Source organism: Balaenoptera musculus, chromosome 12, assembly GCF_009873245.2.
Source record: "Balaenoptera musculus isolate JJ_BM4_2016_0621 chromosome 12, mBalMus1.pri.v3, whole genome shotgun sequence".
NCBI lineage: Eukaryota > Metazoa > Chordata > Mammalia > Artiodactyla > Balaenopteridae > Balaenoptera > Balaenoptera musculus.
The window spans coordinates 17708437-17733049 of NC_045796.1; the positions used below are offsets into that span (position 1 = coordinate 17708437).

Below are 24613 nucleotides of genomic sequence, written 5' to 3' on the forward strand. Positions count from 1 at the left end.
ACTTCTGTGTGAATTTCTTCCCAGGCCAAATCTTGCCAACTATCTTTAAATAGCCAATGATAGCTAATCACCTACCAGTTTCTTAAAGTTGCACCGGATTTTATCCATATTCCACAATTTGTTTTTTAATAAAAGATGTCCAGGGAATTCCCTGGTGGTCCAGTGATTAGGACTTGGCACTTTCACTGCTGGGGGCACGGGTTTGACCCGTGGTCGGGGAACTAGGTCTTATCAAATTGCCATTGGTACTCACAATGTTACAGGATATCATGACCAACTCTGGATTATCTAGCTTCAAAATTTTTACTGCATCATAAAGACATTGCCTTTGTCCAGGTAGAAACAGTTTCAGTGTGTGAAGCAGATATAACTACAAACAAAAAGCAATGTGTAGAAAGCCAAGAGACCCATGATAAAGTCCAGCTTCCAAAATGGCCTATTCCTCTTCCATGGCTGGGGGATGGATATACCTAAAGGCAGGTCCCTCCTATGCTCTGTATTCCCTTAACGTTTACGCAGTCACTCTACCTTGCATGGGTTTATTCCCAGTTCTTTCACATCTGCACATTCAAGTACTCTCTCCAATACATATTAGCTCTGCTGGGCCAATGCATGCGTCGTCTTGCAAGGCAACGCATCTATAATCCTTTGCAGTGCCTGCCACAAGGTAGCACAGGTAGGCATTTAACAAAAGCTCAACAAATGAATGAATCCTTATCTTGGGGAATATGGTACAGCATACAGCTTCAGACATCATATGGACAGCTTTAAAATGATTTGCTTTTGTTCCATTTGATCAAGTTTGTAGAATAAACTGGTAATAGAATGGGGGCGGGGTATGTGTACATGCACGTGCATGTGTGTGTCTGTTGGGGAGGTTGAAAGATGAGAGGTAGGGGACAATTTAACGTTTACTGAGCGTATAAATACCTATATATATAGATAGATGGATAGGATACATATACCTATATTATATCTCAGGTATTCTTGCAAGTTATTTAACTTAAAACATACAAGACAATATAGGTTTCACTAACTGTACCGTACCAATGAGAACAGATACTCAGGGAGGTAACAAATGTGTCCACTGTCACATAGCTCATGAAGAGCAGACCCAGGCTTCAAACCCACCCCTGTCTACTCCAAAACCTGACTTCACCATCCCAGTAGTATGGACTTAGAGCAGTTGGGCATATAACAAACCTTAGCTAACCTTACTGCTTATTTAAATTATAAAGCCATCTATTAAGGCCTTCCACAGACGGTACTCCTCCACTATATTTTTAAATAAAAGTGAGGGTTAGTTAATAACACTCCCAAGCTGCACAAGTGTACAGCTGAATCATTCATTCAACCACAAATGAGGAAACATACGCCTGGGTGCTCGGCCAGGCCAAACAAATTGGCACATCATCCAATCCATCGTTTCTTCCTGAGGCCGGGATCACGGCTCATCCAGCAGCCCTTGAGGGACCGGCTCGAGGCCCGGTGGGAAAAGCTGAGGCTAGGAAGTGCTGACACAGCTGCTCTGGAGGCCTCTGAGGGGTGCCCCCTCCCGAGCTCTTTACCCCAGTACTGCGTGCAGGAGCATGAAATGGCAAACAGGCGCTGGGTGCCAGGGGGCAGAAACTCAGTGTCTCCCCACCAATTCCCCCCTTCCCAGTCTGGGCAGGAGAACTGGCCTTGAAACTTACAGGCTAGAAAGGGTGGGTCCAGATACAGATCTAGGCTTGACCTCAGCACAGCGCCCGGAGGGCAGAGGGGGCTGTGTGTCATCACATCCTGGTCACCCCGGCCTGCCCTCCACCAGGACAGCTTCCTGAGGAAATCCTGATGGCTACAGAGAAATGGGTGGCCCAGCCCAAGTATGTAAACAGGAGCAGCATGTTTTGTTCTCTGTCCCTGCACACCCAAGTAGGGTCTCGGCTCCACAGCTCCTTTGGCAGCAGCAGGGCTGAGCAATGGCTCGGATGACTAAGATTTATTAATGCAAGTCAAGAATGTGCATGGCTTCACTCAACGGAGGACTGCTTAAGACGGAGGCGGTCTCTCCTAAGCTTTTAGCTTAAGAAAGAATAATCACAATAAATAACAAAAAGACATGCAGTCTTAGGCATGTACCCTAACCAAAGGTCAAAATGCTTTCCAGCCTGGAACTAGTCTACTCAGGTTCATACCCTCCTGGATAGAGATTAAATTCCATAGTCAGGACCAAGCTCCCGGTAACTCCCCTGAACCTTATCAGGTGCCTGGCACGTGGCCAGACACTCAGTAAAGTTGACTGAATGAGAGTTTTCTCTGTGAGTAGAAATCCATCCCGTTGGCTATACACTGGTGCAAATGAATATATATATGCACACAAGAGCACCGCACTAAAAATTGGAAAAGAAAAACAAGGGAAATAAACGACTGAGTAGAAAGGATGCTGTCCTACCCCATACCCAGCCCTTTGCTCACATCACCCCATCCACTGTATCTCATGTTTGTGCTCGTCCTCAGAAATTCTCCTTGGGACCAGGAGAGTCTCATGGCCAATGGGGGTCCAACCTCTTCTCAAGATGAAATGGCACCTGGCTTCTGGTAACTCAAAATGTTAAACATAGGACTGATACACATTTTCTCCTATGGTGTCTTAATAATTATGGAATTTTTGTTCATTATACTCCGGTGTAGAACTGTCTCCCTTTCTCCACCCTGCCCATCTTTCCTGTCTGCCCATCTTACCAGGCACAGTCACACAAAAAGAAGGGTGCTGCCAGATCCTGATGCTGTCAGACTGGATGGCAAGCCAGCACCTGGCCATCACAGACACCTCCAGGGTAGCAGTGGCTTGTAACTCCTTTTAGGAAAGAGATTCATGTATGCACCAGAGTGCAGTGGAAACCAATATGGGCTGTGAAGCCAGAATTCTTGGGTTTATTCTGGCTGCACAATAAAGTTACACAGCTACACAGTTACATAGCTCTGTGTGACCCTGGACAAGTACTTAACCTCGCTCAACCCAATCTGTAAAATGGGGTGATAATGAGAGCACCTACATCTCATTTCATCTCACTGGACTGTGCAAAGATTAAAAGAAATAACCTCCCAATAGCATTTAGCACAGTGCCCGTCACGTAATAAGCACTCGATAAATCTTAGCTAGTATTACAAGTACTAAAAATCGAGGATTGTCTAACCAAAGCCCTAGGATGCACCTATCTGTAAAATATTTTATTTTTAGAAACATAACACAGAGGTATTTGAGATTTTTTTGAGCCATTTAATTAAGTCTGGCAATTATTCCCCTACTGAGCTTTTTAAGCACAAAGTTTCATGTAAATATTATTTGGAATCAGATTTTTAAGTACCAGAGACTGCACGTGTGATTTTGTTGTTTATACCAACTAGAGATATCAGCCCAGGAAAAAAGCTCTTCCCCTTATCATCAACAATCATTTGGACAGTGGGATCTGCCTCTTCCATGTGTGGATTCTACCACCACCACAGGGTCCGACGCGGGCGCCTGGTTTTCTCAAGCAGCTGAGAACAGTCCTGTCTACTCACGTGGGTCACTGAGCACTGGGAACGCCAGACGAACAACATCCTACAATAGTGACTGTGCAGCTTTTTGTCACTGTGCTTCCGGAGAGGAGCAATGAGGTCAACGTGAAAATATTTCAGCATGGGAAGGGGTAGAGGGAACACTGAAGGTCTTTTCTTAATCGATCAAATTAGAAATTTGAAATTTGGAAATTTCAAGAAAACTAAGCGGACTGATTTGGGCCATAAGTTTAAAAAGTTAGCTGAAGGGACGTCCGTGGTGGCGCAGTGGTTAAGAATCCGCCTGCCAATGCAGGGGACACGGGTTCAAGCCCTGGTCCCGGAAGATCCCACATGCCGTGGAGCGACTAAGCCCGTGCGCCACAACTACTGAGCCTGTGCTCTAGAGCCCGCGAGCCACAACTACTGAGCCCGTGAGCCACAACTACTGAAGCCTGCGCGCCTAGAGCCTGTGCTCTGCAACAAGAGAAGCCACCGCAATGAGAAGCCCGCGCACCACAACAAAGAGTAGCCCCCGCTCGCCGCAACTAGAGAAAGCTTGTGCGCAGCAACGAAGACCCGACGCAGCCAAAAATAAATAAACTAAAAAATAAATAAATTTTAAAATGCTGTGAATTCAGAACACAATGATAAAAAATTTATTAAAATAAAAGTTAGCTGAAGAGCGTACGCACACGGAGGCCACTCATCTTCTTTAGCTCCTCTTCCCCAGACCCCCATCCCTTTCACCTGTGAGCCTCAGGCAGGATGCTAGCCTCCTCCCTTCTCTCATCCGCCCCGCCCCCTGCCCCCCGAGAATCAGCAGCCCAGGCCCATCGTTTCTCCCAAACACATCTCTCAAATCCATTCCCTCCACGACCTTAGCTCCCTTCCTGTCACCCTAGCCCTTGCTGGATCAAGGCTGCGTCACTGTCACGGTGACGGCTGAGTCCAGCACCTCTGCTCTGCGGTACAGGCCACACTGCCTTCTAGGGGAAGTGAGGATTCTGGTCTACTCAAGAGGACATGGGCACGTGATCAAGACTGCCCAACTGGGTGCCCTTCTGGTCCTAATTAAATTTCCCAAGTGGACATTCTCATGGGAAAGAGCATGTCATGGTAGTCCAATCTGCTGGTTAGCTTTAAACTCTCCCTGTAAATCAGCTTAATGGCACTGGGTTTATCTGGATTTCCCATCCCCACCCTCACAACCCCGAACAATCTCCTTAGATGATCAGACAAAACACCTAAGTGTCATCCTCAGTTCTCTGTCCCCCTAACAACCAGCCCAAATTCAGAGGCTCTACCTCTAAGACCTATTCCACATCTGTCTACTTTTCTCCAGCACCAGCACTACAGTCTGGTCCAAGCCACTGCCACCTCATTATAATCCACTTTCCATAACACTGCCAGCGGTCTTTTAAAAACATAAGTTCATTTAAATGCTCCAATGGCTTCCAATCATGCTTAAAATAAAACCTGGGCTACGACTGATGTATTCTGGCCCGACTGTCTCCTTGACCCACTCAGATCTCCAGCAGTCACTAAGCAATAGCCTTACCAGCAGTCACTAAGCAATAGCCTTATATGGGCCTTGTCTATGTTCCTAAAGTTCACCAAGTTCATTCTCATCTTGGGACCTTTGCAGCTGATGTTCTCTCTGCCTCGAGAAGTGCTCTCCCCCACGATACTCATTTCCAGCTCCTTCCTCGACCACCCTATTTAAATCTAGCCCCTCGGTAAACTGGATTACTTATTCCATCTTCAAAGAGCTGAGAGTTTTGTATAGAAGAGACTGCAGAAAAATAAATTACATAACATGTGTTTATATCCTGCCTTGTTTCACAGTGAATTTGAGGTGGCAATTCAAAATAAGTGATGAATACTTACACAAGTAAGGAAAGAGCCGTCCTTGGCCCAAACCTACATACCGGTCACGCTTTTACACAGGGTCTAGACATTTTAAGTCAGACACTTAGAGGCCTGCCATCACCTCCCCAAGTCTGGACAAAACCTCCAAGTAAATGAAATTCTTCTTGTGCCTTCTGAAGCTTTGTTCCTCCCAAGTATCCAACACTTTCTCGTGCTTACACCTTCTAACTAACTTCCGGGGCACGGCCTCTTCATTCTGGTAAACATCCCCTCCTCAAAAATTATCTTGGGACTTCCCTGGCGGTCCAGCGGTTGAGACTCCACGCTTCCACTGCAGGGGGCGCGGGTTTGATCCCTGGTTGGGGAACTAAGATCCCACAAAAGATTAAAACAAAAAATTATCTCTTTCTAGCCCCATCTCTTCTTCCACTGAAGCTCCCTTTAACAGAGCCACGTCAGCGAGGGGCAGCAAGATGGAGAAGGTGCTTAAGGAAAGTGAGCATACAGCACTTGAATTCCTAATGAGAAGCGCAGGCATGGGGTGGAGGAGGGGGCGACATCTACACTGTGACCACCCTCCTCAGCGTCTTGGTAGGGAGCGCCTGGGCCCCCCCCCAGCAGGTCTCAGTAAAAAATTAAAAAGGTAGTAAGAGTTCGATCCAACAAATAAAATGGCTAATAGGCCTCCTAAAGACTGTAAATGTCAAATGAGTGATACAAATAGTGGGTGCTAGCGCATATTCAGAGAAGAAAAATACTGTTTTTGCCACATCACGAGATCTACTATAAAAAAACAGTCCAGAATTGTAAATTATATAACAGTGAAGCATGACAGTCAGGAGCTTGCCTGGTCAAAAGGGGACACAGTAAAATACTTGGAGAAGAGTTTTGTAAATCGTAGAATGTGCTGTCTTTTATAATACAAGTATCGCTCGCTTTTCAAAAGTTCGCTTTACACCACTTGTCGTTTACGAAAGACCTGCATTAGGCCCTGTTCTTGCTAACTGAAGGAAACCCAAAGAGGATTTCCACTTTTATGAAAAAGGCAAAAAGGGTAATTTGAGATCAGTGTATGTTTTGCAGCGCATACCTCCTTCCCCGGGAACCACACTCAGTCTCTCAGCCTCAAGACCCCATAGCTTTGAACTGGGTCTGATCATCTGTGCTTTACCTCGATTTACAGTTGACCCTTGAACAACACACAACTGAACTGCATACATCCACTTACATGTGGATTCTTTTCAATTAATATAGTACCTGTATTTTTACTTTACAGATCTTTAAATTAACTAAATGTAGGGAAAAGTTTGTGTTCGACGAGAGATCACACTACATGGAATCAAAAGAACTAGGGTCTGAGTCCTGATTCTATCCTGTTTCAGCTTCCTGCCCTTGGGTGAGTCATTTATCAATTCTTTTGTTTTGAGGCAGAGATAGCAGTATGCAGATTTTCGTGAATTTTCAATGGGGGTAGGCGGGGGTCACACCCCCCTACCACTGTGTTGTTCCAAGGTCAACAGATGTACTTTGTGCATCTGTTAGCAAGATGTATCCTAAGGCAACTGCTTCTTCACTTTACGCCATTTCAGCTTATGAAGTCTCAGGAACACTCTACTTTTGGATGGGAGGGTGGGTGATGGCACCTGAGGTGGGGGATGGAGAGTTGGGGGGAGACCTCTACTAATATTGTATTGACTTCGTGTTTCATTGTTAGCATTCTGCAGTGTTTGCTGCTGTCAAAACTCTTGGGAACAATGCTATCACTCTATCCCTGTGTCAGCAAGCTTGTCAATCACAGACAAGAGCCACCTGTCAGAATTGACCCTCACCTTGACCAGGCACCAACAGAGATCTTCCTTTTGGCCTTGAGTCATTTCCTGCCCCAACTACAGCAATTTCTCGTTTTATATTCTTCTTGAATATTGAATCACAAACTCTCAATGTGCTCAGGGTAGCCAACTTTTGCACCTTTAACTCCCACATTACATTAATGGGGTGTTTGATACCCTTTTTTACCCATTGCTGAGCTTGATTCCAAATTGCTGATTCTTCTGTCACTCCTTTAAGGGACTACACTCTGGTCCACGCGCTCACTCCACTGACTTCCCGAGGCCCCTTGGTGAGTCTGTTTCCAAAGGAAGGTGTGGCAGCTGGGGGCCATCTCTGAAAACTTCAGGAGCCCTCTTCCTTTGGGACCATGAATCATCTTCCTTCTTAGTCTCAACTTTAAAATTTTCCTTTTCCTCTGCAAATCAGAAGTTTCTTAATAGGATGTCTGCTGGGCTGTGTAATAGTCTCCAAAGGGAAGTGATGAAGGTTTTGGCTTGAATCACTGAACTAGAGTTGGAAAAGTAATCTATGGTAATGTACTATGGGGAGCAGTCCATTACCAGCAGGATGGGCTACAGATGATGTAGGAAATTTAATTTTCCTAACTATTCATTTTTATTGCACTTTACAAAAACAGTTCTCTGAAAGCATTTATTCTGAACAAATGGTGGGGATTAAAATTAATTTGTTCAGGGGTCTGAACCTTTTAGGATGAATATCCCACAAGATTTTAATTAAAATGTCCAGAAAAAAAAAAAAAAAAAAAAATGTCCAGTAAAGAATCCACAGAGAATAAAACACACTACAAATTATTTCCATTTTCTCCATACCCTCTCTTACTTTCATTCCTAACCCTCAGCAATCCCGCAAGGAGTGGTTTCTGACTCCTCAAATCTTACATCATAGCTAAGATACCTGTGGCATTCTACATGCAAAGACCAGGGGAATAAAATGGTACCAGGAGAAGCCTCAAGCAGAGGTTAATGTTTTCATCTAGAAACCCCTATCACTCCTTTCCTAATATAGTCCCTATGGAATACCATGATTCATCTCCCTCTTACTGGATTTGAAGGATGGAGGGCAGAAAATTCAAAGGGTGGCCCAAGGGTGAAAGAGTACAGCCTGATATTTACCGGCATCACCACCACCATTCCTTGGGGGCCATGTAGCCCCATCCCCCAAAGCTCTTTGCCAGATTCTCTGACCCTCCTCCCACCCCCAGCTTATTTGCCCCACCCTAGAAATCAGTTCAAGAAATCTAGCACCAATGGGACAATCTGTTTTGTCTCCGCACCCTCTCCCAGCTTCTCTTCTGGGTAGTGTTTGAGATGGGGGTGGGGGCAGGAGCAAGGAAGTGTTGTCCTCTTTGGAGGATTAGTTCAGTTCTATCACTTCACAACAAAGATGCAAGGCCTTGTTAAGCCTCCATTTCCTTATCATCTCCGCCCATCCTCCCCTCACTTTCGTCTCTTTCTCTCTCTCTCTCTCTCTCTCTCTTTCTCGATAGATATAATACAGAGAGAGAGAAACAATAATAATAATGGTGAGCAGAAGAGGGAAAAGCTGTAGGCACTGGCCTGAGGGCTTATTTGGGTGAGAAGATGGGACACAATGCGATTTCCCAAGTCCACTTCATTCCTGAGCTCATCAGATGAGAAATGCTGGACCATCACGAAGGAAACACTTCCCTCTACCTTCGTCCCTCTTGTTACTCCCTAGCACTTGGGAGAGGAATAGAGGAGTCAGTCTTCCTCATGCCTGGCGGAACCACCCAAAGCCAATAAGCGTTTGCTGCACAGATGTCTGTGCTGCCCTGGTCAGGTTCTCACTGCAGCTCACTGTTTACCTATCTTGTCAATTTTCCTTCTCCTCCTGGTCAAGGTATTGGTCCGTGCAAAGTACTAAAACTTTCCTGGAAAAAGTTCTGCTTTCTTTATACCTTCCTCCTTTTCCCAACAGCTGCTCCCCTGTAGAAAGAAGATAACAAAGCGCCCATCTATATCAGTTTTCTAGGGCTGCTGTATTCCAAAGTACCAAAAACTGGGGTGACTTGAAACAGAAATGCATTGTCTCACAGTTCTAGAGGCTAGAAGTCCAAAATCAAGGTTTTAGCAGGGCTACGCTTCCTCTGCAACCTGTAGGGGAATCCTTCCGTGCCTCTTCCTAGCTTGTGGTGGTTTGCCAGCAATCTTTGGCATTCCGTGGCTTAATAGATGCATCACTCTAATCCTCCATTTTCATATAGTTCTGTCTACATGTGTCTTCACATCGTCTTCCCTCTGTGTATGCCTGTGTCTGTGTCCAAATTTCCACTTTGGGTTAGGGGCCACTCTAACCACCTCCTTAACTTGATTAAATCTACAAAGATCCTATTTCCAAATACGGCTGCATTCTGAGATTAAGACTGAGGGTTGGGGCTTCCCTGGTGGCGCAGTGGTTGAGAATCTGCCTGCTAATGCAGGGGACACGGGTTCGAGCCCTGGTCTGGGAAGATCCCACATGCCGCGGAGCGGCTAGGCCCGTGAGCCACAACTACTGAGCCTGCGTGTCTGGAGCCTGTGATCCAACAAGAGAGGCCGCGATAGTGAGAGGCCCGCGCACCGCGATGAAGAGTGGCCCCCACTTGCCACAACTAGAGAAAGCCCTCGCACAGAAACGAAGACCCAACACAGCCAAAAATAAATAAATTAATTTAAAAAATATATATTAAAAAAAAAAAAAAAGACTGAGGGTTAAGACTTTAAGGGACTTCCCTGGTGGCGCAGTGGGTAAGACTCCAAGCTCCCAATGCAGGGGGCCCAGGTTCGATCCCTGGTCAGGGAACTAGATCCCAAATGCATGCCACAACTAAGAGTTCACATGCCACAACTGGGGAGCCTGGGTACAGCAACTAAGGAGCCAGCGAGCCACAACCAAGGAGCCCGCCTGCGGCAACTAAGACCCAGCGCAACCTAATCAATTAATTAGTTAATTTTAAAAAAGGCTTTAACACATCTTCTTTGGGGGGCTACAATTCAACCCATACCACTGCCTCACAGGGTTATAGGGACAATGAAATGAGATAACGCATGGAAAGAGCTTAGTACAGTGTTTGGCACATAGTATATGATCAATCAGTCAATATCCGCTGCCAACAATACTATTTTTATTATTACTGTTCTCTTTCTGCCCCATAGTATCTCTGCTAAAATGGCTTTATAAACAAGTCTTGATGGCAGTCACGTTTCAAAGAATATTCCAACTACTGCACAAAAATATAACCTCCAAATTCCTTGAGAAAAAAAAATAATTACAATGGGTGACTAGGTAGCAAACCGCAGAACGTTCTTTGTTCTATCCACCGACTTCTGAAGCTTCAAGGAAGCGTGGAATGTAGAGCTGCATAGGAATCAATACAGAAGTCCTCCAAAGAATCCGCTGACAACTGAATTTCTAAGTTCCTTTAGTTTGCAGAAAAAAATTTTTGATTCTATCCTGCACACTCTCCCTACATTGCCACAAAGAATATATGCTTATATTTTTTAAATAAAAGTCCCATCAAGGACAATAGATACACAAAGCGTTAGAAAACCATAAGCCAAAGAACCAATTAATTGACTGCTAATGGTCTAAGAAGTAGTGACTTAAAAATTAAGGAAAAAAGGTGATCGCCTTTAGTTTTAACAGATACTTCAGAATGTTGGCTCTATCCCTAGTTGTACAGCTGTGACTAACGTCACATCCAAGGCACTGCAGCAACACCAGCATGCTTTTCTCTGCACTAATAAAACTTGTTTTGATTTAGATCTTCAGGGGACACCAGAAGGTAGTGTGTCACTACCCCCAGCCCTCATTCATTTTGTTGTCATTTTTCTACCAAAACAACCTTTGGAGCTTCATCAGTCCCCGCTGCCAACTACATTGCCTAATTCAGTACTTACTTATCTTGACCTAACTAGCAAATTCAGGAATTTAAACCAGTCTTGCTTTGGCTTGTTCACTTGGTCTTCGGCTGATCCTTTGGAACCATCTGTAACCTAGCGCCCTTGAGCAACTCTTGTCCCAGATTTTCTTCTTTATATGTAAGGACTTGAAACAGAACACCCTTAGACTTGTCTGCAAGTAAGTCCACAGGCATACAAATGAAAGGTTTGCGTGTCTTTTTACAAATCTTGACTTTTTAAAAAAAATATGTAAACCTAGTGTCATAAAACCAAACTCTTTTGCAGCTTGCAAAACTTTTTGGCTGACAATAGGAGAGTCTGCTTTTCCCAGTGTTGTGAAAGTGGGCCTTCCTGTTTTCCACAGTAGAAGAACTGGAAGCCATGAGAACAAAAGTCTGGCTTTTCTAGAATTTGTGGCAAGCTGGTAACAATGAGACACCAGACGTTTGTGCTTCTCTCTGCCTCCTTGGAAGAGGTGAGCCTGCAAAGTCTTGGTGTTTGCCACACTGACCCACCCTATAGCATCCAAGACCCCAGGGACCAGGCAGCCTGGGTAGAAAATGGGAAAAACCAGACTAGGGATCACTTTCTGGCTTTACCCCCAAACTCTGCTCAAAAGATAGCAGAGCCCACATCCAGCTGGGTCTGGTCTACTTCGGAGGAGCATTTGAAAATACTTGCAAAGATATAACTTCAAAGTTTCACCTCTAATTAACAGATAAAATAGGTGAAAACTTAGAAGCCTAGAATTTACAGAAGCCAGAATCAACCAGAAATTGTTGAATTACGGGTATTGAAATATGGGCAGTGAAATGTCAGTGTGTTTGAAAAGGAAACCAGGAACCCTAGATTACTCACCAGGCTAGAGAATTGTCGCTGCCAACAAGGCTGGGTTTCTGGTAGCTATAAGGGCATTAAACCAGTCGATGCATGTAAAGGACACACCATGAAATGTAAGGAATTATATGCCAATGTAAGTATTATCATCTAATCTCTAGAGCAGCACTTCTTAAGAGTAAGGGATGTGACCTGCTGAAAATCTCTTGATGTCTAAGGAGTGTATTAGTTGTACTTGCCTCCCCTCCGGTTTCTATGGAAGCTCTTCCACCATGGAAGATACCCGGCTTTCTAAAGACACAAGCTCTGGAATGTGCAGTCTTTCAGTGATGTGACAAGTGGAAGAGTGCTTTGATATACAATGTGGAGGTTACCAGCTGACATTCTGGTCTCTTGAAACAGTACATAGTTCTCTGCTAGTGCTGAAGTTACATAGTGTGGATTTCAGTGTATCTTTCATGTACCTTTTATGAATCATTTGACACCTATTTACTTTAATGCTCATCGCACAGCCTCAGTTTCATAATATCCTAATCAGGGCAAATCATTACCATGCACCAGTGTTATGAGGGGCTTTCATTAAGTCACCACCTGGGCACCACATGTTACGTAACTAGAAGCAAAATGCTGCAGAGGCATTAATGACCTTTCCCCGGTAGACTATGTCCTAAGGCTACACTTTTGTGGAATATTTTCAATAAAACTGTATCTCATGATAAAATATGCTTTAAAAATGAAATGTCTTATCTTTCCAGCATCCAGTGTTCGTCTTTACAGACTTTCCCAAAGTTTCAAATTCCTTCATGTTTTCTATAGATGCATAGTAAAGTTACCCCCAAATTAAAATGTATATAAGTGGCATACTGCATAATAATAATAATTAATAATAATAATAATCTTTCTCAAACCACAAGCAATCCCATTTTCTATCACGTTCACACTAACATGTGTTTGCAGGTTGCTCTGGGCTCTGGTGGGGACACTACCGTATGACGCTTTTATAACTTCTTGATTGGAGACGGAAGATTCCTAATTAAGATGCAAAAATACAGAATGAATGTTTAGCAACCCTGACAAAAACATTGGTTAATTCAATAAAACCCTGGGAAAATATTTCACAAAAAAGTTCAAGATAATGAAAGTAGATTTAGTACATCTACATGAGCCCAGCATTCAAAAAATAAAATCATTAGTTAAGTGGATGCTTTCAATATTTTACATGTTTCTAAGAAGTCAACTATTAAAAAGATCTCATATTATTGTGCTACTTAGTCACAAGAGAACTGCAAATAGCAATCTGGACACAATTTAAACAGAAAATATGTTTTCATTACAAATACCTTCTTGCCTCCAGAAAACCGTGCCTATTCACAAGTTTCATACATTTTCTCTCAAGTATACAGATCATTTTTAACACCCGTTTCCTAACATGAAACCTGAAAGTTAATACTCTGAAGAGATTTATGCATTTGTTTTTAAATTGTGTATTCTAAAAAGGACATGTGACATACATTAAATCAATAGTTAATATCAATCCTAAATTGAACATGTGGAATCAGATCATCACTCCATTTGAAGATGAGAATGAAGGGAAATTAATTCATATTCCAACTAAAGGAGATTTAACCGTTAACAGCTAATAATAACGAACATTTATGATCTGCTTACCATATGCCATGCACAGTTCTAGTGATTTAATTAACCCAAACCCAAATAATGTGAGTGGCTATCATTCTCATTTTACTGATGAGGAAACCAAGACATAGAATGGTTAAGGAACTCACCCAGGTCACAGGTCCACTAAATGCTGAAGCCAGGATTTGAAGCCACTCTGAACTGCTTCCTTTGCTCTTAACTCCCTCACAAAATAAACTTTCAGTTTTCTAACAGGTGTTTAATCAATTTTTTTGTTTTTAAATGTTCTCATTCTGTTACCCTTCTCTTGATTAAAACAACAAAAAAATTTAATTATTCTTTTCTTCTTAAGACTTCATTTTTTTAGCAGCTTAAGACTGACAGCAAAGTTGAAGGGAAGGTACAGAGATTTTTAATATATCTCCTACCCTCAAACAGGCATAGCCTCCCTCATTATCAATATCCCCCACTGTCATATTGTGACTTACAGGAGACAGATACTTGGTCTTCTTCCCAGCCCTGGTACAGGGCTCCCAACCCTTGGAATTTGGAGTGATAGGAGCATCTTTTGTCACTCATTAGGAATCCCTTCAGAGCACATCTGAGTTTATGCTAATGAGGCACACAGGCTGGGGCTCCTAGATAGCCTCAGGATGGAGGTGGTCACCAGGAAGACCAAGTAATTAGAGGGTAAGAATTTTCAGTCTCACCCCACCCTTACCCCCCAACCTCCTTGAAGGGAAGAGGGGCTGGAGACGATTGAGTTCAGTTACCAAAGGCCAATGATGTAATCAAGCATGCCTACATAATGAAGCCTCCATAAAAACCTAAAAGGACAGAGTTCAGAGAGCTTCTGGATTGGTGACCACGTGAAGATTCGGGGAGAGTGGTGCCCCAGAGAGTATGGAAGCTCCTCACCCCTTCCCACCTACCTCACCCTAAGCAACTCTTCCATCTGGCTGTTCCTGAGTTATATCCCTTCATAACAAACCAGTAATCTAGTAAGTAAACTGGTTAATCTAACAAGTAAATTGGTTTCCTGAGTTCTGTGAGCTGATCTAGCAAATTAATGGAACACTAGCGGGGATACAGGAACCTCCAATTTATAGCCAGTCATTCAGAAGCACAAATAACAATCTGGACTTGCGACTGGCAACTGCAATAGGGACAGTCTTTGGGACTGAGCCCCTAACCTGTGGGATCTGACACTAGTAGATAGTGTCAGACATGAATTTAATTTGTGGGAAACTCCGTCAGTGTCCACTGAGAATTTGAGAATCGCTTGGTGGTGTTGAAATAAACCCATCGTACTCATTAGAGTGGAACCTTTTTTACAGCTGATGAACATACAGTGTCACAGCATAATCACCCCAAATCCAAAGTTTGCATTACAGTTCACTCTTGGTGTTGTACATCCATCTATCCATCATTATAAAAATCCCCTGTGCTCCACCTATTCATCCCTCCCTCCCTCCAACCCCTGATCTTTTCACTGTATCCACAGTTTTGCCTTTTCCAAAACATCATATAGTCAGAATAAAAAAACTTTTCAGGTGGGCTTCTTTCACTTAGTAGTATACATTTAGGGTTCTTCCACATCTGTTGATGGCTTGATGGTTCATTTCTTTTTAGCACTAAATAATATTCCACCACACTATATTTGTCCATTCATCTCCTGAAGGACCTCTTGGTTGCTTCCATGTTTTGGCAATTATGAATAAAGCTGCTATAAACAGCTGTGTGCAGGTTTTTGTGTGGACATAAGTTTTCACCTTCTGCGGGCAAATACCAAGGAGTGCAATTGCTGGACTGGATGGTAAAAATATGGCTTAGTTTTGTAAGAAAACGCCAAACTGTCTTCCAAAGTGGCTGTACCATTTTTCATTCTCACCAGCAATAAACAAGAGTTCCTTTTGCTCCACATCCTCTTCAGCATTTGGTGTTGTCAGTGTTCCAGATTTTGGCCATTGTTACAGGTGTGTAGGGGTATCTCGTTGTTTTGTTAAAAAAAAAATTTTTTTTTAACCCTGTGCATATCCAAAAGAAGGACATCTGTAAAATTGTTAATGGTTTACCTTTAAGTGTGGCCTTTAAAATCCTCTGAAAATGGATGTAAGCCTATAGCGAAGATACTTATTCTTTTTTTTTTTTTTTTTTTAAAGCTTTTATTTATTTATTTATTTATTTATGGCTGTGTTGGGTCTTCGTTTCTGTGGGAGAGCTTTCTCTAGTTGTGGCAAGCGGGGGCCACTCTTCATTGCGGTGCACGGGCCTCTCACTACCGCGGCCTCTCTTGTTGCGGAGCACAGGCTCCAGACACGCAGGCTCAGCAATTGTGGCTCACGGGCCCAGTTGCTCTGCGGCATGTGGGATCTTCCCAGACCAAGGCTCGAACCCGTGTCTCCTGCATTGGCAGGCAGATTCTCAACCACTGCGCCACCAGGGAAGCCCCGATACTTATTCTTAAACTAGAATATTCCTTTCTTCTTTATAACAAATAACTTAATATTGAAACACCCTATTTTTAAGAGCGCCCAAACAAGCATAAAAACATTTTTTAGCTCTAGTGTGAAAAATGTATCGGTTGACAGCAAGTCTTAGGCAAAAGTACTCAAGTCCCCAAAATTAACTAGGATAAATTTTTAAAGTAACTAGGGCTCAGGATACATACTAAAATTTTTTTATTCTGCCCTTCAATGATACTTTTAGTTAAAATTACAATTATATGCATTTCTTTTTCTTTCCCTTGTAATTCCACTTTTAATTCTGCATGCCAGGACAGAAAATGAAGCCACAGCCACAACCAGGCACAGAGTGATGTGCAGACACACTGGACCTTCCTCACTCACTACTTGCTGTAAAACCAAACAAACAATGGATGAAGCAACAAAATAAACCATGAATCAAATCTACGTCAGAGACACCAAGGAGAGCCGCAAAGTATCTCTATGGACACATGGAACAAAAGTCTACAGAGCAGTCATTATAAACTCAAACGTATTCATGTTTTTACCAATCAGCTTAGAAAGGTGAAAGACAATAGGAGATCTCTTCAGAAAAGAAAAAATTAGGGATTACAGAGAGGAAAAACTATCTTATTATCAAGCTTTTGTCTTCCAAGTCTCTAAGATACTCTAAGTCCTGGGTCTCCAATCTCCATGCGGGAGTCATCTCTATTACACGGCTTGACAAGCAAGAAAAAATACAAGCTAGGTTATCTCTATGAGGCATCTCAACTCATAGAGAATTAATGCTACCCAGTGAAACATCTTATGGAACAAAAGGTGGGACACTAGACAGCTGCCTAGGAGCAAAGCTAATGAGGAACAGACCCACAAATTTCAGGTCTCATTACCAAATTAAATTAATAAATAAATGAGCATACCATCTGAGAAATGACAAATCCAGGTCATCATAAAAATACATTTTATCTCAAACTTAGTCGGAAGGTTTGGTTAATTCTTTTAGTCTTAGTCTATACTCACTGGTATTAAATAGTACAGTTAATTCTTAGTCTTAGCCTCTATCCATCTAAATTCATTATTTTGAGAATAATTTTATTTCTACCCTAAGCAAAGAATGTGTGTAAACCATGGGTAAGCACATCATATATCACAGTGGGATTATGATGGTTAAGTCTGAAGCATAAAGTACTCTTAAAAAGAATACATTAAGTAAACTGCTAGTTATAGGTTTTTCTCTTATGTCCTTTGTAAAACTGAGCTACAGATTTGCTTATGGATCAATATGCCCAACTGAATATATCCCTCTATTTCACTGTTCTCTAGAATTAGCTTTTTTTTTTTTTTAATTTTTGTCTGCGACGGGTCTTAGTTGTGGCATGTGGTACCTTTCATCCCTGCGCGTGGGCTTAGTTGTCCCGTGTGACATGTGGGATCTTAGTTCCTCGACCAAGGATCAAACCCACGTCCCCTGCATTGGAAGGCAGATTCTTAACCACTGCACCACCAGGGAAGTCCCTAGAAGTAGCTTTTAAAAGATGGTATTAAACATCATTTAGCTATAGCATTGTGTGTATATTGTTATAAATAATAATTCCCCTCTTTAAGGAACCAAATCATTTCCTCCAGTATAGAGAGACAGGTAAGTAGATATGTGTACACATAGATGTGTCAAGATAGATACTTCTTCTTTAGAATGAAAAAAAAAAAATCACAACACTACAACATGTCTAAAAATCTCTTGCATTAACCCAGCCTACTCTTGAGCTTAAAAGAATTTATCAAAAGTAAATTACCTTGAGCAATCCTTGACTCCTTATAGAGTAAAATATGGGGACTAATAGAAGCCAGGTGATAGATAAACTAGTATGTTTCATAAACATTTAATCCAAGCTCTCATCTTCTCTTGCCTGGATCACTGAAGTAGTCTTCTTCCAAATTCATCACCAACTCATCACCCCCAAAAGTCACTTTTCGAAAAAGTGATCGTGACACATGTCAGTTTAAAATTCTGCAATGGCTTCTCACTGAAGCCTACAGAATGATTCCAGCTACTTCAGCACTCAGGACCTGGCACCCACCTCAGTGCTCTCTGCTCTCCCATCTTTCTTTCCCTTGGCTCTGCCCAGAAGGCCCTTCCTCTCTTCTTTCCTGCTTAGCCCTCACTGGGAAACACCTCTCAGGTAAAGCCTACTCACTGCCAGGGCCCAAACTGAAAGGCATTTCTGGGACAGGGCTTCCTGCACCAGCACCACCGCCAACCCTCCCCAACTCTGTGCTCTCTTTGGGGCGATCTGCACACTACACCGCAGGACTGGGTATTTAGGGGAGAGACAGTGGATGCTGTTTTTCCTACAGAACTACTGTCTTTCTGGAAGTCAGGGGCATGTGCGGCTAGTACTTAGCTCAATAGCTTAAGCAAAAAAGATTGACAGTCAATAGATGTCTCGATAGAGATGTGAAAGAATGAACTATAAAACTGCAACTAGGAGTTAATTTCCAGGAAATAACACATGATCCGAATCCCAGCTCCTGTTTACTGTCTGTGTGATTCAGGACACGCACGTTTACCTCTCCACTGTAAAATGGGGACAATAATGCTCACTGGTCACAGTGAGAGGACCAATTAAGGTAAGTTTGGGATGGGCCCCCGCACAGCACCAGGACTCAGCCCCCGTGAGCACTGCCTTCCCCTCCCCACGTTGCTGCACTCTATCATTGGAAGTTGAGAGTCAACGATGGTGAACAAGGATGCAGAACAAGCCAGGTGGAAGAGGGAAGGGTTACAGGGTAGAAAGCGGCAAATGAAAGCAGGATGCGGGAAGACGGGGAGCATGAACTGTCGCTTTAGTGCAGAGGCCCCTTTTTAGCTTCTTTTTTTTTTTTTTTTTGGCTGCGCCTTAGGGCATGTGGTATCTTAGTTACCCGACGACCAAACCCGTGCCCCCTGCATTGTGAGCACAGCGTCTTAACCACTGGACAGCCAGGGAAGTCCCAGAGCCTCTTTTGACAGCAAATTAAGGACCCCAGCCAGAACCGTAAGACTTAACTTTGGCAAAGAAGTGAAAATCGGGAGGTCTGAGTTCTGGTTCCTACGCTGCTGCCTCAAGCCCTTCCGTCCCTCCTCTCTAAATGAGGGAGTTGAGGACTCACTTCCAAGGTCTCTTCAGTCAGTGTCTTCCGCTACATCACCCTGCAATTTCTCTACTTATATAAAAGCCATAGGCTTTCAGCTGGCTACCAGGGACAAAAAATCAAGATGAAGTCAGAATATTGGAAACTGGGGCTGACTCTCAGATTCCAAGACCTAAAAAATTAAGTCATTAGCTGAAGGGCTTACCTAAGACACCACCCAGAGAATATGTAAATTACACACTGGTCAGTACAAAGGAGTTTGCATTTTAAAAGCCCTCTAGGGATCTCACTGACACCTCCCCTCCCCTACACTTTGCCCAAAAATACAGAGCAAAAGGAGGGTCTTTTAAGGAAGAGGATTTCAGTAAACAGCAAGACAGAATGAACCTAGCTGATAAACTTAAACAGAATGAACCTAGCCGATAACTTAACCTAAAGATAAACTTAACAGATAAACCTACTACATTCTTTTCTGTAGCCTGAATAGGAATTAAGAGTAGGGGAAGGTCCTCCATGTAGAGTTTGTCTACACAATGGATATTTTCTAAGCATTGCTAGGAAATGGGTGTAAATTGTAGGAACATAGCAGGGAAATGTAAGGTTTGGGGGAGGTGCATCTTGCAGGATCCTGCAAACAATAGTCACTCACTAACTCCCTTCCTCTCCCTTCCCAGTGAGAACAAGTAGCTTGAAAGGCCTGATTCTGCGTTTAAGAAGTCCTCGCGTTCTGGAGGAAAAATTTATGAACCATCACAAGTTACCAAATGGATACTTGGGGCTGAAAACATGATCTACCTCATCTGATAACCTCAGCAATTCCTACTCTTAAAAAAAACCTACTCTCCCCCACCCCAAAAAAGAAAAAGGAATGCTTTGTCTGCAACCAGGGAGTAAAGATAAAAGAGTAGAATCCCCTATATAGGATTCTAACTTGTTCTGCACTTTTCAACAGAAGTCTAAGCATGTTATCGTGAAAGGTGACAGGCTTTGAAAACCCAGGCAGACCACAAGTTGCCGAGTTAGAGAACAGAATAGCGTATTTCGCAAGAAGGCCACGGTTTAATTGCTCAGGGTTTACAAACATTTCGCAATTTGCCATTACATTTTCAGTGGAAGTGCCAGGATTTAAGTATGCATGACGCAACTGTCCAAGTGGTAGCTTTGGCATAAGTAGAATTTATTAAAGTCTTCATAAATGCGCCCCATTATAGGCGGGGCATGAGTCTTTACAGAACTGTATTTTGAAGTGGCTCCTGCATTTAAGAGTACATACTTTTTTCCTTTTTCACTCAATAAAAGCATATTCTCAGCACCCAGTAAGTCCCAAGCCCTGCAGGTAGAAGAATGAGTGAAATACAGACCATGCCCTCCAGGCCCTCACATCGATAGTGGTTTTGTAAACTCATTTTCTCTTAACTCTCTATTTACATATTCACTTGTTAGCATTTTATTCATTCCAACACACTCAAACATTTTCATGCCATAAATTATACTATTACTTCTCTAAATAAGCGTTTTGTTAGCAATTATATAAGAGCAACTGATTGGTGCTGAACTGGGCAGGACTGAATTAATTTAAATGTAAAATGTGTCCCAATGAATTCAAACAACCATCCTGTATTTACAGAGATCAATGCCTCTGGGGCAACACTCTCCCCCCTCCCCAGGTTAGAACCAACAAAATCCAAGGGGGAAGGGGTGCCGAGGGCTTCTCGCTGTACTGCACCTTCGGGAAAGAGGGGCTGTGCTCATTCATTTAAAAAAAGTTTTAACCTAATAAGCTTTGAAGTTTACATTTTTACACTAAGAAGATTCTAAAAAATAAAGTAGCAACTGTGCCTGAAATCTGCTAAGTATGATGTCTGGATGTATAATTCCCCTACTACCTCTACTCTCCTAATCTTCCAAATAGCATTTGCCTAAAATGACTGGATGTCATTACACTTCTACCAAGTTGATCTGGGATAGTTAACTACAGAGCATCACGGTATCAGGCTCTTGACTGGTAGAGGTCAGAGAACTGGGGCGCAGTCTGACATTGCCACTAACAATGTATATGTGCCAGGGATCAAGTCACGTCAACCTGTCTAGGTTGATAGATGATTGCAAAATGCCGTATTTTAAATACAAAATGAAGGAAATGGTGTCTTTTATCTCCGTAAGAACAGAGAAAGTCAGCTGTCAGTTTTGTGTCTTGATACATTCTTCCGAAGATATAGTTTCTTATAAACACTTGGAGGGCAGCTTTCTAAAAGCAGAATAAAGATCCTTTTCCCCTGGTGACTTCTTACAGGCACGTACAAAGGACAGCAGGTAATCTATGTCCTCTTTGTCTACTTTTTCACTAACGAACAATCTTGATGCCCAAGACTTAAAGCAAAATAAGACCTTATAAAAGATGGGAAAACACAGGTGAACACTACCTGTTTGGGACAATCTTTACCGTCTTTCAGCCTCACACCGAACTATTAGCTCTGTAAGAAGCACATATTTTCTTTTCTCCTGCATCTGCCTTTTGAATAACAGGTTTGGGCTTTTTGAGCCCCACCCCATCTTCTAACTCAGCCAAAGAACACTCTGCTACAACTGACCCAACAGCGCTGGAATCTGCCAGGGAAGGGAAAGCAAATCTTCAGAAAGTGGTCCATGCCACCCCGGTCCCCAAACGACCCTGAGCCCACACTTCAGTTCCAGTGAGCATCTCTAACCCTTCCCTCCCCAGCCCACAGCCTAGTAAGGGATGCAATGTGATGTCATCAAGCCCATTTTCTCAGTGCCTGAAAATTTACAGAGTGAGACCTGAGCAAGAAATAACAAGATAAGCTTCCTGCTTGATAAACTTAAAAAACAATCTATCAATCACCACAACTTTTATATATGTTCATCGGGTTTTCTGGAATTTCACTGAAGGCCCATATTCATCAGTAATGTTCAGAAAATGCAAAAAGCGTTAACTTAAAAATTTTTTAAATATGTATTTTTTAAACATTGGAGAGTCCTTCTGAGATGGCCCACACTCTATCGAGTGTGTATCTCCCTGAATAAATCTGCTTTCAAAAAATAAATTAATTAAAATAAAATATCGGAGAGTGAGACGAGCAGATAGAAATCTTTGACCAACCTTCCCTGGCTCTCTATACAGGAATAATCATAAATACCAAAAGACACCTGAAAATGGAATAACTGGGACTTTAGGATATCTGGAAAGTTGAGACACAAGATCATTTGCAAGAAAAAAAAATAGAAAGAGAGCTATTATTTATTAAGCACCTACTATGTATCAGTATGGAGCACTAGCTATATATCAGCTTAGCTAAATCTCAGAAAACCGAAGAAGCAAATCTTTGCTTCACTTTTCAGGTGATGAAATAGAAGGTCAGTGGAGTTGGGTACCTTGGCCAAGATCATGCAGTCAGTCAATGGGAGGGCTGGGATTTGAATCCAGGCTAACTCACTCCAAAGTCCAAGAGCTTAATTACGGTGCTAAAAATGGTTTCATCATTACCAAAGAAGAGTTTTCTATAAACTACACCTCCTCCAATTTAAAAAAAAAAAAACTCCAAGTAAATCTAGAGCCTCTTCCAATGATCTACACAACTCCCAATTCCGAATCTTTCCATTGAAATTGACTTTTTCATGTGTGGAGTAAGATGTCTGACTGCAAGAACCCCACCCATCTGATTCCAGTCTACCTGCCTACCTATAGCTCCACCAAAGCAAATCTACTCATTCCTCAAGGCGCTGAACCCTGAACAAGTTAAACCTTCATCCTCCATGCCTAAAAACTATTTTTCAGAAATTATGCCAAACCCATGGGCGGGTTTAGTTACTGGACATTTCAAAATGCATGACAATACAGATTTAGAAAAATAAGTCTTATTGTTTTTAGTCCCAAACACATAACAACAAATATCCTGTAATTCTACAAGTTGAAAAACTGCAAACAAAGTAAACTTTCTGTGGTTCTGAGTAAGGAGATAATTGTTTTCCTCTCCTGGTCAGACAACACATGGTGAAGAGATAAACATCAGTAACATCAGCCTCTTCCCAAATCCGACTGTGGAAGCATATCAGCCAAACAGTATTTATTTACATCTATTCTTTGAAGGACTCTGTCTTTTCCACACCAACTTCTCAGCAGGTGTCCCAGATTAAACTGTGGAATATCATACCCGATTGCTTAAAAAATATATCTTTGATGTGATCTGTGGCTGGTTATCTTTTTAATTAGGGTTTGAAATCCTAAACCGTGTGTATTTAACCCCTTAAGAGCTAGAGCCGGAGAAGGACGACCCCGAGGGGTGGGCTTGTCGAGTCCGCGAGCGCGAAGGGAGCGCCGGGGCGCCGGGGGGCTGCCTGCTCCCGGGTCCCGCGACCCGCCCTCCCCGCGCCTCCGCTTCTCCAGGTAACTCACCAGGATGCCCATCACGTCGGTCCAGAGCCGGGAGAACGCCTCGGACAGACCAGCGCCCGCCTCAGGCTCCGGCGCGGGGTCGGCTTCGGGCTCGGGCGCCGCGCCGGCGGCTCCCGCGTCCTCCTCCATGGCCGGGTCCCCGGGGCGCCCTGGCCCCGCAGCCCTGCGCGCCCGGTCCCCGGCGCCGGTCCCCGCCCGCCGCGTCACCACCGAGCCGCGCCTCCGCGCCGCATCCCCCACGGCCCCGGCCTCCGACCCGGCGGGGGCCCCCGGCAGGCGCCCGCACCTCGGCTCTCGGTGGCGACGGGCCGCGCGGCTGACAGGTCCAGAAACTTTCCCAGCCCGGCTCGGCTCGGCTCGGCTCGTCTCGGCTCGGCAACCCGGTAGCAGGAGGCAAAGTTCGCACCACCGAGTTTTACGGCGGGGAATTCTGGCAGCCCAGAAGCAATGCAACCCGGAGCAAAGGCGTCTCTTCCTGTGACGGGGACAGACTAACTAGGCACGAGACTCATATCTTCCAGCAAGTCTGGGCAGGGCCCCGCGGGGTGACCGCGGCGCCTCTGGAACTTGGAGGGTACTTCCCTGGCCCCCTCTCTTCAAAATGAGCTCTTCCAGCTCCACATGACTCTCTCCCCTTGATGCTAAAGAAAGCGTTTAGCAACAAAAGGTGCTCTGATGTCAGGCTCTTTGCATGGAAATGAGCCACAGACAGGAGAACAAATCGCCTGTTGAAAGAGCGGCCGCGCTGCTGTCTCCCGCCTGCACAAGTTTCCAATCACGCTATTCACTGAAACAGTTTTGGTCACAGAAACTCGAGAAAGTTAATCTTTAAGCTGCTCCTGCCGAAGGAGTTCCCAAATAGTGTAGTTACCCCGCACACCTCGCCCCTCCTGAAGTCAAGCGACCTCAGGAATTACAGCTCTGCCTCTGGCAGCCGAGACTTGGAAAAACAAGTGTGAAAGCTTGGGCACGAGCCATTGTTT

General features: G+C 43.6%; 1 protein-coding gene across 3 annotated transcripts in view; it reads right to left on the reverse strand.

Annotated features, from left to right (window-relative positions):
* SASH1 (SAM and SH3 domain containing 1) overlaps positions 1-24613 on the reverse strand; it is a 251479-nt gene that overhangs the window by 164688 nt on the left and 62178 nt on the right. Inside the window, exon 1 of one of the 3 annotated variants that reach the window (XM_036870939.1) lies at positions 23631-24389. The exons of 1 other annotated variant lie outside the window; for it this stretch is intronic. In XM_036870939.1, coding sequence (XP_036726834.1) covers positions 23631-23759 — 129 coding nt within the window. In that variant the 5' untranslated portion in view covers positions 23760-24389. Of the gene's footprint in view, positions 1-23630; positions 24390-24613 lie in introns of those variants that run through there. One more of the 3 variants, XM_036870942.1, reaches the window with a different exon arrangement.